The 14585-nt window shown below is 38.5% G+C and overlaps 1 protein-coding gene across 5 annotated transcripts in view; it reads right to left on the bottom strand.

Moving 5' to 3' along the window:
- The window catches only part of hikeshi (heat shock protein nuclear import factor hikeshi), a 95569-nt gene that overhangs the window by 63775 nt on the left and 17209 nt on the right, over nucleotides 1-14585 (bottom strand). Inside the window, exon 5 of one of the 5 annotated variants that reach the window (XM_078402673.1) lies at nucleotides 6941-12456. The exons of the other annotated variants lie outside the window; for them this stretch is intronic. Coding sequence (XP_078258799.1) covers nucleotides 12402-12456 — 55 coding nt within the window. The 3' untranslated portion in view covers nucleotides 6941-12401. Of the gene's footprint in view, nucleotides 1-6940; nucleotides 12457-14585 lie in introns of those variants that run through there. 5 annotated transcript variants of the gene reach the window in all.

Genomic DNA, 14585 nt, shown 5'->3' with positions numbered 1-14585 from the left:
AACCCAATTGGTAATTGCTATTTGCATCGCATAAGGCCGTTTTCTTTCGCCAGCAAATGTGGTACACTGCATTGTTACAGGTCCAGCAGCTTTATCCATCTCCTGCCCCATTCATGTCCCTTTTCTCCACAGCTCCTCCAACCTGGTTAACAGTGATAATCAAGCTGTCATCATCCTCTCTCCTATTACATCAACGCCATCTGTCTTCTGGGTTGTATATTAGCAGGCGTTCCCTCTCAAAATTTCCCACTCTTCTCCATCTTTAAAAAAACACAAAGTTCTGGAGCAACTCAACAGGTCAGGCGGCATTTCCGGAGAACATGTCATGGGTAGGTGACGTTTCGGTTGGAGACCCTTCTTCAGACTTGACTCGAAACGTCACCTATTCATGTCCTCCAGATACGCCGCTTGACCTGTTGAATTACTCCAGCACTTTGCGCCCTTTGGTGTAGTGCAGTCCGTAACTACAAACATGATCGGTTTCTCACTTTTGGCAAAAGAGCTGTCAATCCGAAATGATCATTTAAAAGAAAACTGCTGGAAATCTAAGATGGAAACTAACGATTATCTATATTTCACATTTTTGATATACCTTTGTTCTTGGTTTCCTTCAAACTGGTTTCCTTCAAACTGACGTCAATCTATAACCAAATAACGTTATCCATAACTCGTCCCCAATGCAGCCCTGGCTTCACCTATCAGAGATGCTCAATTCATCTCATCAGTCCTTCTTCCATCTTCCGTGCAATTTAGAGCTGACTAATTTTTTCCCTCGCTGTCAAAGCCTCGTCCACCTGAAATGTTATCTGTGTTTCTCTCTCCACAGCCAATGCCCTGTTATGTATTTCTGTTTTCCTTTGGGGGAGGGGGTTGAGGAAGTAGTATACAATGGCAGTTATATATACTGTATAACTGGATATAATGTGGATACGTGTGAGGTTATCTATGTTGGTAGCGATAACGGAAAGCCAACTTATCTGAATTGTGATTGATTGGGAAAAGGGGAGATATGACAAACCTGAATGTCTGCATTCCCCAATCATTGAAGATAAACGTGATTAGGAAATCAAATGCGACGATAGCCTTCACTGTCAGAGTACAGAAACATGAAGTTTTGTTGCAATTGTAAAGGATCTTGGAAAAAAAACATAACTTCAGTATTGCTGCAGTTTTCGTCTCCTTTTTGAGGATGTTCTTGCCATGGGTAGAGTTTTGTGAATTTTCCTAGGATGGCTGACTGGCATGAGAAGGGAGATTTGATCAATTAGACATATTCATTAGATTTTAAGAACAGGGGAAATCGATAACATTCTAACAGGATTGCAGATTAGATGCACGAATGTGAGTAAGCAATTAAAAGATAAAGATGGGAAATTTCTTCTCCCAGAGTTGTGAATCTATTGTGTCCTCTTTCACTGAAAGCAGTTGAAGCCAAATCATGAAATATATTATTCAAGGAGTACTTGTCATTTTTAGAGCTAGAGGTATCAAGGAACATGTGGAGACAGATGGAACAGAATAGTGAATTTGCATGATCAATCGTGATCTTATTAAATGACAGAGCAGATTTAAAGAGACAAATGGCCCTACAGTTCTCTGCTTTCTCAATTCTTCATTAACTCTGCATGAAATGTCTCACTGGGGTCTTAAAAGGGAAAAAGTCAGAAGGTTTCCGACATCAAATTAGTGTGTGGCAGCTCATTTTCCATTTAAATGCTGAATGTAGTATGCAATGCAGGACTGTTAACAATCCTGGTCATTAAAACAAAACATGATTGCAAATTGGTTAAAAGAAGTGCTGGAAATTTAAGCAGTTGACATTTTCCCAAGTGATGTAAGATATTTATTCACAAAATGCTGGAGTAACTCAGCAGGTCAGGCAGCATCTCAGGAGAGAAGGGATGGATGACGTTTCGGGTCGAGATCCTTCTTCAGACTTGACTTTTCCCAAGTGATCACTGATTATAGAAAATTTCAGCACAAGTTGGAGAATGTTTTAATATTGTCGGGACGCAGAAGGCAGACGTCCTTATGCATAGTTTCTAGCAGTGGGTATGCCAAGAAATCCCAAGAACGAGGAAGCCACTGGCAATTGATGAACCAAAATCAAGGACAGATGAGAGGAAAATCAAAGTATTGAAAAAAGGAGGAAAAGAAAGAAATCCGGCAGCAGCTTATAGAAACTCAAGTGATATTGCAACAATAATTATTATTTGAGGACCTTCAGAACCAAAGACATGTAGAATAGGTTATTCCGAAAGATAGAAGTCTCGACCAGAAATGTCACCCATTCCTTCTCTCTAGAGATGCTGCCTATCCCACTGAGTTACTTCAGCTTTTTGTGTCAATCTTTGGTTTACCAGCATCTGCACTTCCTTCCTACACATTATTCTGAAAGATACTCATACGACTAGAATGTAATCTAATGAATAAAGGTATTCCCTTATGCTTTCACCTGATATGCAACTATACGATTTGTACTGTAAATAAAATCTCCTAATGCTCATTCTCAGAATGTTTCACAATTTGACCTTTACCGAAGAGCTTTGCTGGCAAAAAGGTATTTTTTCAAAGAATGTGTAAATGGGCCACTGTTCTGCCTGAAACAGAGGACAAACAAGCTTATGTTCAGCATAATTAATAAGTTAGGAAAATGGAAAGAAATAACTTAAAATTGAAAAGCAACTCACCATTGCAGAATCAGCAAGATTACAAGAATTAATGTGGGTAATTAACAGCATTACAAAAGGTTAAGCTTTCCATCATCATCTGCAGAGGAGCAAAATTGATGTGTCCATCCAAGTGATATTGTGCAACTCTGTGGGACTTTATGACAATAAATGTGTCGAACTCCATAAAATGGTACATGTTTTGAAAAGCAAATCTGAGTTTTAAATATAAATTACTAGACGTTTGTATGCATTTGATTGTAATAGGTAATGTTATTAAATCATACGGGGCATTGTATGAGTCAGGAAGTCATGATGCTTTTAGGGACTTTCATTAGGCGGTATTTGGAATATGTCATGTAGTTCTGGTTGCCTCATTACAAGAAGGATGTATTGGCATTGGAAAGGGTGCAGACGTTTACTACAGTGATGCCTGGATTAGGAGGTATTAGCTACAGTGAGAGGTTTGTCAGTCTTGGATTGTTTTCCTGGGAGGTTGCGGAGAGACCTGATAGAAGTATATAAATGTATGAGAGGCAGAGATTGATAGATAGTCAGGACGTGTTTCCCAGGATGGGAAAATCAAATACCAGAGGACATAACTTTAAGGTAAATGGGGCAAAGTTTAAAGATGTTCGGGGGAACGTTTTTTTACACAGAGGGTGGTGAGTGCCTGGAACGCGCTGCTGGCATTGGTGGTTGAGGCAGATATGATAATGGCATTTAAGAGTCTTTTGGATAGGTATTGGGGTCTATGTTCTTGGCATCATGATTGGCACATACACAGGGAGCCAAAGGCCTATTCTTGTGCGGTACTGTTCTATGTTCTAGGTACAACCACTGATGATTCTGTAATCACAAAATAAACATGCAAAATCAAAGGAGTAAATAAGTACAGCCTCTAACTATTTGATTAGATCAAGACCAATACCATGCCTCAATTCTACTCTCTCCTCATCCTCACATACTCCCAGTTCCTTTGTGTACAACAATGTATCGTCTTTACACAATAAAAGACTTCCCATTGTCCTCTGAGGTACTAAACATTGAAAATGTACACATTTTTACATATAAATATCTTAATCTCCGTCATAAAATTTTGTAAGTCATAGGATAAGTTTGTAAATCCCATTCCCCCCCCCCCCCCCCCTAGCTCAATCTCCAGTTCTAGGTTCTCCAGCTACAGGAAATAGCTTTCCCACAGCTAACCTGTCTCTATCTCACTCTTGGAATCTTGGTTATATGAATGGGATCATCCCTTTATTCCTCTGAACTATGGCGTTACAAGCCAAATCACACTGAATCACTCCTCAAGACTCTTTTTGTCCCAGAATCAATATAATGTATCTACTCTGCACAATTCCAGAAAAAACATACATGTGGATATGGCGATCAAAGTTGCCTAGCATACAAAATGAAGACTCACCAACAGCCTGTACAATTTCAGTAAGTATAAGAAAATAACTGCAGATGCTGGTACAAATCGAAGGTATTTATTCACAAAGTGCTGGAGTAACTCAGCAGGTCAGGCAGCATCTCGGGAGAGAAGGAATGGGTGACGTTTCGGGTCAAGACCCTTCTTCAGACTGAAGTCAGGGGGGGGGGGGTTCCTTTGTCCCGCCCCCCATGACATCAGTCTGAAGAAGGGTCTCGACCCAAAACGTCACCTATTCCTTCTCTCCCGAGATGCTGACTGACCTGCTGAGTTATTCCAGCACTTTGTGAATAAATACAATTTCAGTAAGAATACATACCTGTAAGTTCTCATCATATGACATAGGCCAATGTGTGCTGGATAACCTGTATATTAACTTTCTGCATCTCATGAATGAATACATCAAATACTCCTGCAAATCAATACTTAAGTTTCTCACCATTTAATTGTTTTTTTATTCTCTCTACCATAATGCATAACTTCACATTTTCTCCTTTCACACACCATCTGCTATCTTCTTGCTTGCTCAACCTTCAATATGACTTTGCATCCTACTGGCTTATTTTACACCTACCTTTGTAAAGAGAGCAAACTTAAATATATTTTACATTATCTTTGCAACCACAACATACTAAATTGTGGATATCCAAGGCCCCAGTTTGGGCAAGATATTTGAAAATGATAAGTTTATGCTTCGCTTTCTTTACTGCTTTTTAATGAATTTCCTTCCATACCAGGCACCTCACATTCCCTGCTTCGCATCTCTAGTTGCATTACAACCAGCATGTAAACCACTCATGTTTGTTCTTTTTGTCTCCTATCTGCATCCAAAAAGTACTCCCAGTATTATTACTAAAATATTCATACAATTCAATTGTTGGTTTTCAATCTACTTCCGCACTTCCAATCTATCTCTTCAGGACGGCATGGTAGCGCAGCGGTAGAGTTGCTGCTTTACAGCGAATGCAGCGCCGGAGACTCAGGTTCGATCCTGACTACGGGTGCTGCACTGTAAGGAGTTTGTACGTTCTCCCCGTGACCTGCGTGGGTTTTCTCCGAGATCTTCGGTTTCCTCCCACACTCCAAAGACGTACAGGTATGTAGGTTAATTGGCTGGGTAAATGTAAAAATTGTCCCTAGTGGGTGTAGGATAGTGTTAATGTACGGGGATCGCTGGGCGGCACGGACTTGGTGGGCCGAAAAGGCCTGTTTCCGGCTGTATATATATGATATGAGGAAGGTCATTCCAGCTCAATAAACAAATAAATAATTCTTCGTTTCTTCAAGTTACTGAGCCATCTTCATTATTTCCAGCAAGGATTGTACTCCACATAAATTAACATAACTCCTTAATGTATTCATGCTTATTCTCACCCTTTCCTTTCCTTCCCCAAATCATTATAGGATTCCTCTTGATTTTACCTTTCACTTCACAACCTCCATTCAACCAATAATCCTCTGCTGATATCAAGACCTCAAGACACTTCTGATACGGTATTCCCCTGCTCTCTTCTTTCACTGTTCAAAACGCTCCATAACTGGTTCATTCCTCCATTGCCACTAATAAACCTTTCCTCTTTCCATGCCACTTTTCTGTGTGACTAAAATCACAGATGACCCATACTTTCCATCCTGTGCACAAAATTATTTCAGGATGAAACAGGGGTTTCCTTGTACTCTTGTGTTCAGAGCGCAGTGTCCTCTACAATGGGAAATTCAAGTGCACATTGGGTGGCCCTCCTAACCCCTATTTAGTATAAGCCTAGCCATCTGGTAACCTACCACATTCAATCTATATTCTTTGCCAATCTCTCTGTCTCTTACTCTGTCAACATCAAACTCAAATTAAACTTGCCTACTTCATTTCCAGCATTGGACACCATAACTATCCAAACTCAAAATTTGATTCTAGCATTCCTATTCATGGCACTCCTTGACAAATCAGCCCTTTCCATACATCTTTAACTTACACACGTACTGTCATACTTTTTCCTGCATTCTACCCAATCAATACTTACTTTCTTTCCTCGTCTATTCATTCCCACCCCACAAACATTTTCTGCGTCTTAACCTATAATATACCTATCTCCCAGCACTTATAAAAGCCTATTCATCCATAAACATCAACTATTTCCCTCTTTGTAACAACTACTGCACCTGCTGAGTACTTTGAACTTTTTAACTTTCACTGAAAACACCTTTCTCCACTTTCCCCTACTTACTCCTGATCAAAAGATACGGGTTCTGTCAAAGCCATACACAATCCAATGTCTCTTTGTGTTCTCTGTACTAGGGAGAATAATCCCAATTTCTAGTTTATGAGAATTCTATGAATACTCAGCAGATCAGGCAGCAATTGCAGAGAACAGAGTTTACGTTCAACGAACTCAATGAAAGGTTCAACAGCGAGGAAGGAGTGGAGGGTTTGTACAAGGACTAAAAGATGGGACAGAGGAGGAATGCACTGATGCCTAAGTTTTGCCCTCAGCCACCTTTACTCATGTTTCAAGAAATAATTTTGAAAGATAGACACAGAAAATATTGGAGTAACTCAGCGGGACTATTTCTGGATAGAAGGAAAGGGTGATGTTTCAGGTCAAGACCCTTCTTCAAACCAGCATCTGTAGTTCCTTTCCACACATTTGTACTTTCAAAGATGAAAAAATATTGAAGCGACCTATGATTGATGTGGCTGCAATTTAAGCCCATGACCATATAACATTAAACTTATAACAGGGACTGGAAATTAGTTAGAAAAGATACTTAAGTATTATTTAAGGTTTCAAAGGTCTTTTACCAATAAAGGTACAGTGATATGCAAATTAACATACAGCCATATAAAAAAAAGCATCAAGACACACAAATACATAAAAGTTAACATAAACATCCACCGCAGCGGATTCCCCACATTCCTCACTGTGATGGAAGGCAAAATAGTCCAATCTTTATCCTTTTTATTTCTTCCGCGGTTGGGAAAGTCGAATCATCCGTCGGGGCGATGAAAGCTCTCGCAGCCAGCATTCAAAGCTCCCGCGTCAGGGCGGTTGAAACTCCTGCGGCTTGGAATTCCCAATGTCGGTCTCTGATCAGAGACCGCGGGCTCCATGATGTTAAGTCCACAAGCACCCATGGCTGGAGCTCCAAGGTCGATGCCTGGCAAAGGGATCACGAGCTCCGCGATGTTAAAGTCCCGCAGGTGGCCGCGGTGGAGCTTTGGTCTCCAGTAAAGGCCGCCAACTCCTAGATGGCAGGCCGCAGTGCGGATGGAGATATGATACGGGGGGGGAGAAATCGCATCTCCGTCGAGGTAAGATTAGAAAGTTTCCCCCCACATAAAACAAGCTAAAGAACTCTAAAAACATACATTTAACACATATTATTTAAACACAAAGGGACAGACACTGTTGGCAAGGCAGCCATTGCTGGCACCACCCGGTGATCCCAATTTCTAGTTTATGGGAATTATGAGAAGGGAAAATGTAAAAACCGTACTGGATTAAACTGATAGTTCAGCTACCTTCAATGTGATCCCGCCAGTCACATCCTCCCATCCACTTTTCAGTGACAACTTTCTCTACAATTCCTTGATTTGCTCATCCCTTCCCACCCACACCATTCCCAGATACTTTCCCCTGCAACCGCAGATGTAACACCTGTCCCTACACCTCCATCCAGGGATCCCAGCAGCCCTTCCAGATGAGTCAGAGGTTCATGTCCTGTTCTTCAAACCTCGCCTACTGCATTTTGTGCTCCTGACCTGGCCTCCATTACATTGGCAAGACCAAGTGTAGACTAGGCAACAGTTGCATACAGCGAAAAATACCTACGTTCCATCAGCAACCAGCAAATCCACTCAGCCAGTCTCCCATATGCTTATTCATATGTAAGGGATTGTTTCAAAGATTGGGCACTTGTAAGCTGGGGAGGGCTTGTAGCTAGTTGCAGTGTTGTAATTTCCACCCCAGTATACCTACACGCCAGCCGAGATTGTGAATGAGATTGTGGAAGAGGCGTTTCTTCAGGAAATGTAAATATTTTCAATGGAACCAAATAAATATATTACAGTGCATCATGTCACAGGATGGGTTTACAAAACACCAACACTATTTTGGGTTTGATACTTTTTTTTTTTAAAGTAAAAAATATATATTTTAAACAATGTGTCATTCATAACATCTTCCCAAAGGTAACAAAATACTCATGGTAATATTCAAAGATGTATAAAATATGGTGTCTTATGTCATAACCAGAGCCATTTTCCTAAATTTATGATTCCAGCCCTGAATTTGGTTTGGAATTTAGTTTGAAAATCTTTCTATGATCAGTCTTCAATATGATTCAACCAAACTATTAAAACAGTAATGCAGGGTATTACCAGAAATTCTTTCCAACTCACATTAGTAGCAATATAAACTAAAATCTCAGTTGTGCGATTAAATAATGGATGTGTCTATTCAAGATCTTAACCTAATCCTAATTATTTTGCATTAAAATAATTTGATTTGAGCAACATAACTCTGCCAGCAAAATAACAATGATTAAATCATTTTAATTAAGTGACTATTTTGTATATAGGCAAGTAGAACTGAAGAAGGTGAAATGTCATATTAAGCTAGCTCAATATTAGAACAAACATATATAGGTTAGTACACTGAGGTTTCATATTTTAGCAAAGAGGGAACCTTTGATGAATCTTTCTCAAGTGTTCGTCATAAGGAAAATGATGGTGTTAAGATTGGGGTGGAAAGTTTAATGCATTGAAACCTTGTTGCATGTTTTATTCTTCTAAATCAGATCTCCCTCAAACATATACTTGAATTACATTTAGATTTAAATGAATAAAACTTTATTGAGTGTTACATTCCACATTCTGTTTCACTGATCTGCCCACAGTTCATAACAAATTGGTTAATTAAAATAAGAAATTTCACCAAAACTTGTGCCAGAAGTAAATTTTCATCCTGGCAAATGACATAAAATCAGAGACTGTCTATTCCCTTTTAAACAAACTATGCCCCCAAAACAATCTACACCTCTTTGAATTTCTACTGACACATGAAAGTATGATAATGTATTCTACCATGTACATTGGATCCGGAGGAAAAATCCTCATATTTTAAGCATACTCTCTCACTGGGCATTTCATTGGACTGGATGTTTGTAGTTCCAATAAAATATATATTCTAATGTATTTGTCACTCTCACCAACTGGTGCTATTAATTCAAAGGTTGCTGGAAAAAAATGGAAACCTAAAAATACTGGAGAGCAGGCTACAAAACTTCTGCAATATTTGTTTGAAGTCGATGACATAACAGCTGAAACATTTTCCAGCAGATGGCAATCTTCCAGCAAACAAAAGGAGAAAAAGCAAGGTCTGCAATTGGATGGAAGTCAGCAGAGCTTAACAGCTGACTCATCCAAACTTGCCAAATGAACATGACAGCAGGTCATTCAACTTTCTCCAATATTCATAAGCCACTTAATTCCTTACCTTCCCACACTTTTCCATATTCCTTGGCACATAAATTATATTGGCTTGTCTCAAATATACCGAACTGAGCAGAGGAGTAGAGAATTTAAAATCAATCCCAATTCAATTAAGAACTTCCTCCATATCTCAGTCCTAAACATCCATTCCCGTTATACTTCAATAGGAAGCTCATTCAGAGAACGTTGAGGGAGGGAGAAATATATGATTTGCATCAGCATTACAGGAGGTAGACAGAGGAGATACACGGTTATACATTATGTCTAAAAAGCTTGTGTGTGGGCGAGTACAAAGGGAATCTTATTACCATTCCAAATTGTGAGGAGAAAGGACAAGGCCACAGCTGCAGGAAATGGCGATGGCATAATTGTGGCCACTGTAAACTACAATGAGAAGAAATCCTTCATTGAAGGCAAAAACATTAGTACTGGTCTAAAAAGCAGTTTTATCTCAAAAGATTCAATTGAAAAGTTCAGGAAGCAGGCGCAAGGCTCAGATAGCTTATACCAGTTGTTGGTTGGCAGCCTAACCTTGGACGTGGATATAAAGATGTAAAAGAAAGGAATGTGGCCATGTGAAGGCCACATTGGCAGAACTTGAGTAAATTTCTTCATTTTTCTTTTCATAATTTATTATGCTCCTGTGCTCCAGGAGATTATTACTTGCTAGTATGATGCACATACATCTGAAAACTAAAAGTTGAAGTACAAAGATTATGTAAGCATTAAGTGGTAGTTCCCAAATTTAAAGATGGAATCATTTTTTAATTGAGGTTCCAAAATATTAAAAGGGGAAGTGATAAATGGAGAAAATTATTGTTTTTAACTAGTCTTTTCAGCTGAACTTTTAATTCAGTAAACACTCCTGGACCAAATGAGTAGTAGATGTTGGCATTTTCTTCAAACAAATGGCTGTTGATATTATGACATTTAATTTAAATTGGAGGCATATATCTACAATTATGTGCTCTAATTAGCTAATGGAGACACCTAGAAAGTTATGTAAAATATCTTTAATATAGCCCTTCTAATAGTAAAAGAGATGAACTCATGAGGCAGGAAGAACACTAATATTAAAAGCTATGCTTTAACCAAAATTCAAAAGGTGAATTATGGGCACTTTAAAAAAAACTTTAGTTGTAAACTATTTTCCAACATAACTCACTATTTTTGTTGAATCTTAAAGATCTTGAGAAAGTTCAACTTTGATCATTCTCTTCCAGTTTCAGAAACTACTTGTTGAAATGAAATAGTGGTGCACCTCATTTCAAATAAATAGTTAGAACAACAAATAGTTCTTGGACATCCCAGTACAATTTAGAATAATTTTAGATTCATGCGGCTCCAATTCTACATTCAGTTGTCAACTTGTACTTGAAGAATTTACAAAAGCCAACGGTTTTGGAAGCCTTTCAACGAATTAAGAATGACTACAGTCTCTTCAAGGCAACAATATTTCTATGTTTAGGGCAATAATTAGTCAATACAATATTCAATGTACCATTTATCAATTTACAAACACTGTATTATTCACTTTCAGTGTTGATTGACGTGGGCTGCATTGCACTACCTATGTGTTTTCTTTGCTGCATATCTTTACCATTTCGACAGTTTATTCTGTAGTTTGCTTTCCCCTCACATTTCTGCCTTTCCTCCTTCACTCCACCCCTTCACCATCCATAGGTTTCAACATGTTCTTCAGCATTTCCTGTAAGGACTTTGCTTTGAAGAGGATTTGAGTACAGAGGCGGAAAGCAAAACAAAGTTATGGAGGAACTGAGTGGGTAGGGAGCATTTGTGGAGGGAATTGATGATGTTTACGCTTGGGATCTTTCCCAACCTCAAACGTCATCTGTCTCTTCGCTTTTCCCTTCACAGATGCTGCCTGACCCACTGAGTTCCTCCAACACTTTGGATTTTGCTCAAGGTTTCAGCATCTGCATTTTGTACCTGCAGAGACAGATAGATTTGTATTGGTCTATCTATATAAAGTAAAGCATAATACCTTGTCAATACTACAGGAACATGTTCAGTCAAGTTAAACATAAAATTTCGATAGGCATGCATTATTATCCATTAATTTGCAACCACAATTTCCACACAAGGCAAAGGGGCTCCACCAGCCATATTTCAAAACAATTGAGGTTCAATTGATTCTGAAAATTGAGCAGAATTTTGGCCATGTTGCATGCTAGCATGTAAATATTACTCTGCATTTTAAGCACTTCAAAATTTTGCAATCCAAATTTTCAGTCCCCCCCTGTATTAGATGTTAGAAATACAGGGAAAGAAAAGTAATGTCTCATGTAAAGGTATACCATATAACTGACTGGAACTGAGAAATCAGTATATCGCTCATAACATTTAAACTTAAGAATTGTTTCTTTAAAACACAGCCACCCTTAAGTTATACAAAGGGGGAATATTAAAAAATTGAGTTTTTAAGGTATGACAAGAAATTAATTGCAGTTTCTTAAAGAATTGTATTTGTATCCCTCGGACATTTTATCTGGATGACTGACAACCCATTCATGTTAATAATATAATGAAAGTTTAACAATGCAATACAGCTTTTAAACAGTTTCAATTAATTCCAATTCATTAAATAAATGGCAATTCAAACATGATTAAAATGTTTCTTACTATCCATTGAAACACAACCATGACAGGTATTCCAAAATAATTTTCAAACCAGCTTGATTATTACGAAAGTTTGTATTCAGACTGACATCTTAAAAAGAATTTGTAAAGATCAGTTTAAACAGATGAACAGCGTTGGTTGTTACAATTAACTTCCGCAGCATATGGATTATGATTTCCAAAAATATGGATTTTGGGACAGTCTTCTTTGAAAATTCTCATACCTGACAATTGGAAAAAAGAAACAATACAGGAATTAGCAGCATAATTAACTTATCAAGAAAAAAAAAACATTGGTTTTCTTGGCATGTTTGTGGAAATTAAGCTGGTAATTTCTGGCCTTTTTAAATCAATCTCTTCCTTTGGAATTCTTCAATTATATATAAAATGTCAAACACTGACTGCAATAATGATTTTCTTCCTCCTCCTACAAGAGATGAATTAACTGTAAAATAGCTAATGATACCATCCATTCAGATTGTTTTATAAACTATACAAACATGTCTGAACGATGCAGAGAGAAATACCATGTGATTCAGCAGCCTAACAAGCGTTCATGGACAAAAGTCTCTTGTATAGAACCCAGATTAGTTTGTACATCGAACAACACTCTAAACTTTCGTATCAGTCTTTGTTTCTCAAAGGCTTGGGAGAGCTCACGACAACCACTCATCATAGAGAGACTGCCAGTGCTGGGGCTATGGCTGCATAAGGAGGGTAGACTCCAGCTGAGAGATGATCCCACTGTGACAACATGGCCGAACACAAAGATCTTTGTACAAATGCAGATGACAACCTCTGATCGCCACTCAAGTGTCCCGTCCTCACTGTGTCACCTGAGGCTATAACAAATATCACCTGTGATTATCACAATTACAATGCCTGGGTGACCACAGACATTTTTCTCAAGTGGTCAAAAGACTGACAAACCAAATGTGTCTACATGGTCACCATGTGATTCTTCTTGTAGATAAGGCTACCAACCACTCTTCAGCAAGTCCAGGGTTAACCAACATCAAACTCTACTCTCTCCCACCCGACATATCACACGTATTGTCAATGAATGGTGGCATCACTCAGAACTTCAAACCTCACTACCAGAAGTACCTGTCACAGTATTTTGTTACAAGTCCGGATGATGATCCCCCACATCAGGTGAACATTTGTTGAGTTTTGTGCTTTATCTGTATGCTTGGTCAGATATTACAGCCACCACGATATCCATCTGCTGGAGATGTGCAGATATTCAACCAGAATCGACAGTTCTTGGTGATAACCCATAATTGATGAAAATTATCTTCCTTTGTCCAAACAGCACAGCAACAGCACATCAGCCATGATCACATTGAATGGCGGTGCTGGCTCGAAGGGCCGAATGGCCTCCTCCTGCACCTATTGTCTATATCCGACACCAGCCACAGCAGAAGACTATGTTCAAGCTGACACTAACATTAGTATAGGTAAAATTCTTTCAGAGGAAGACATAATCAACGTTGCTACCCTATCCACAGAGATTGGCCCCGATGAAGTTCAACGCGAGCCAAAAAAAACAAACCAGCACGTACAGGCTTAGATGATACAACAGATTTCCTTGAATGCGACTGAACTCACTAAATATTTTCATAGCTCCATGGCGAAAATAAGAGATCTTGAGAAAAAAATCTACAGAAAAAAACATAATATTGTACAACCAATCTCTTTAATATGTAAGAACAAGGAACTGCAGACACTGATTAATACACTAATAGACACAAAGTGCTGGAGTAACTCAGCAGGTCAGGCATCACCACATGGATAGATGATGTTTTGGATTGAAACCCGTCTTCAGATTGATTATGTGGGGTTGGTGGGGGAGGGGGGAAAGATAAAAAAGCTGTAGGACAGGAGAGGCAGGACTGAGCGTGGCAGGTAATAGATACAGAAGTAAGGGAAGGATTCTTATAGCAGGTGGTTGGAATAAAGGCCAGAGTCCTCTTTAATATATAACCTTGTATACCTGAATTATTTAGTTAATACATGTTCCATTGAATCTGACATTTACAAGTGTAACAGATTGTTTCAGATTAAAGGGAGTACAATTAGATGGGTACATGTATGCCTATTTCTGATTTGATGTCTTTTAAACATCAAAAGATGCATAGATCATTCTGAAATTATCCATGATGTGAAATAAGAATTTCTTCAAAAATTATAAAAAGATTAATTTATTTAAAAGTTAGTATAAGTTTATTAGAAATGGATTATAAAGGTTGCAGGTAGAGAATGCTAACTTTAGGAAAGTTGTAAAATGGATACATAACAATAAATTATTGGAAACATTTATAATGCATTTTGAGATAATAATTATTCTTCA

This window comes from Rhinoraja longicauda, chromosome 7 (genome assembly GCF_053455715.1).
Source record: "Rhinoraja longicauda isolate Sanriku21f chromosome 7, sRhiLon1.1, whole genome shotgun sequence".
NCBI classification, from domain to species: Eukaryota; Metazoa; Chordata; class Chondrichthyes; order Rajiformes; family Arhynchobatidae; genus Rhinoraja; species Rhinoraja longicauda.
The sequence above is the reverse complement of the archived record's forward strand: the minus strand, read 5'-3'. Positions and strand labels throughout refer to the sequence as shown.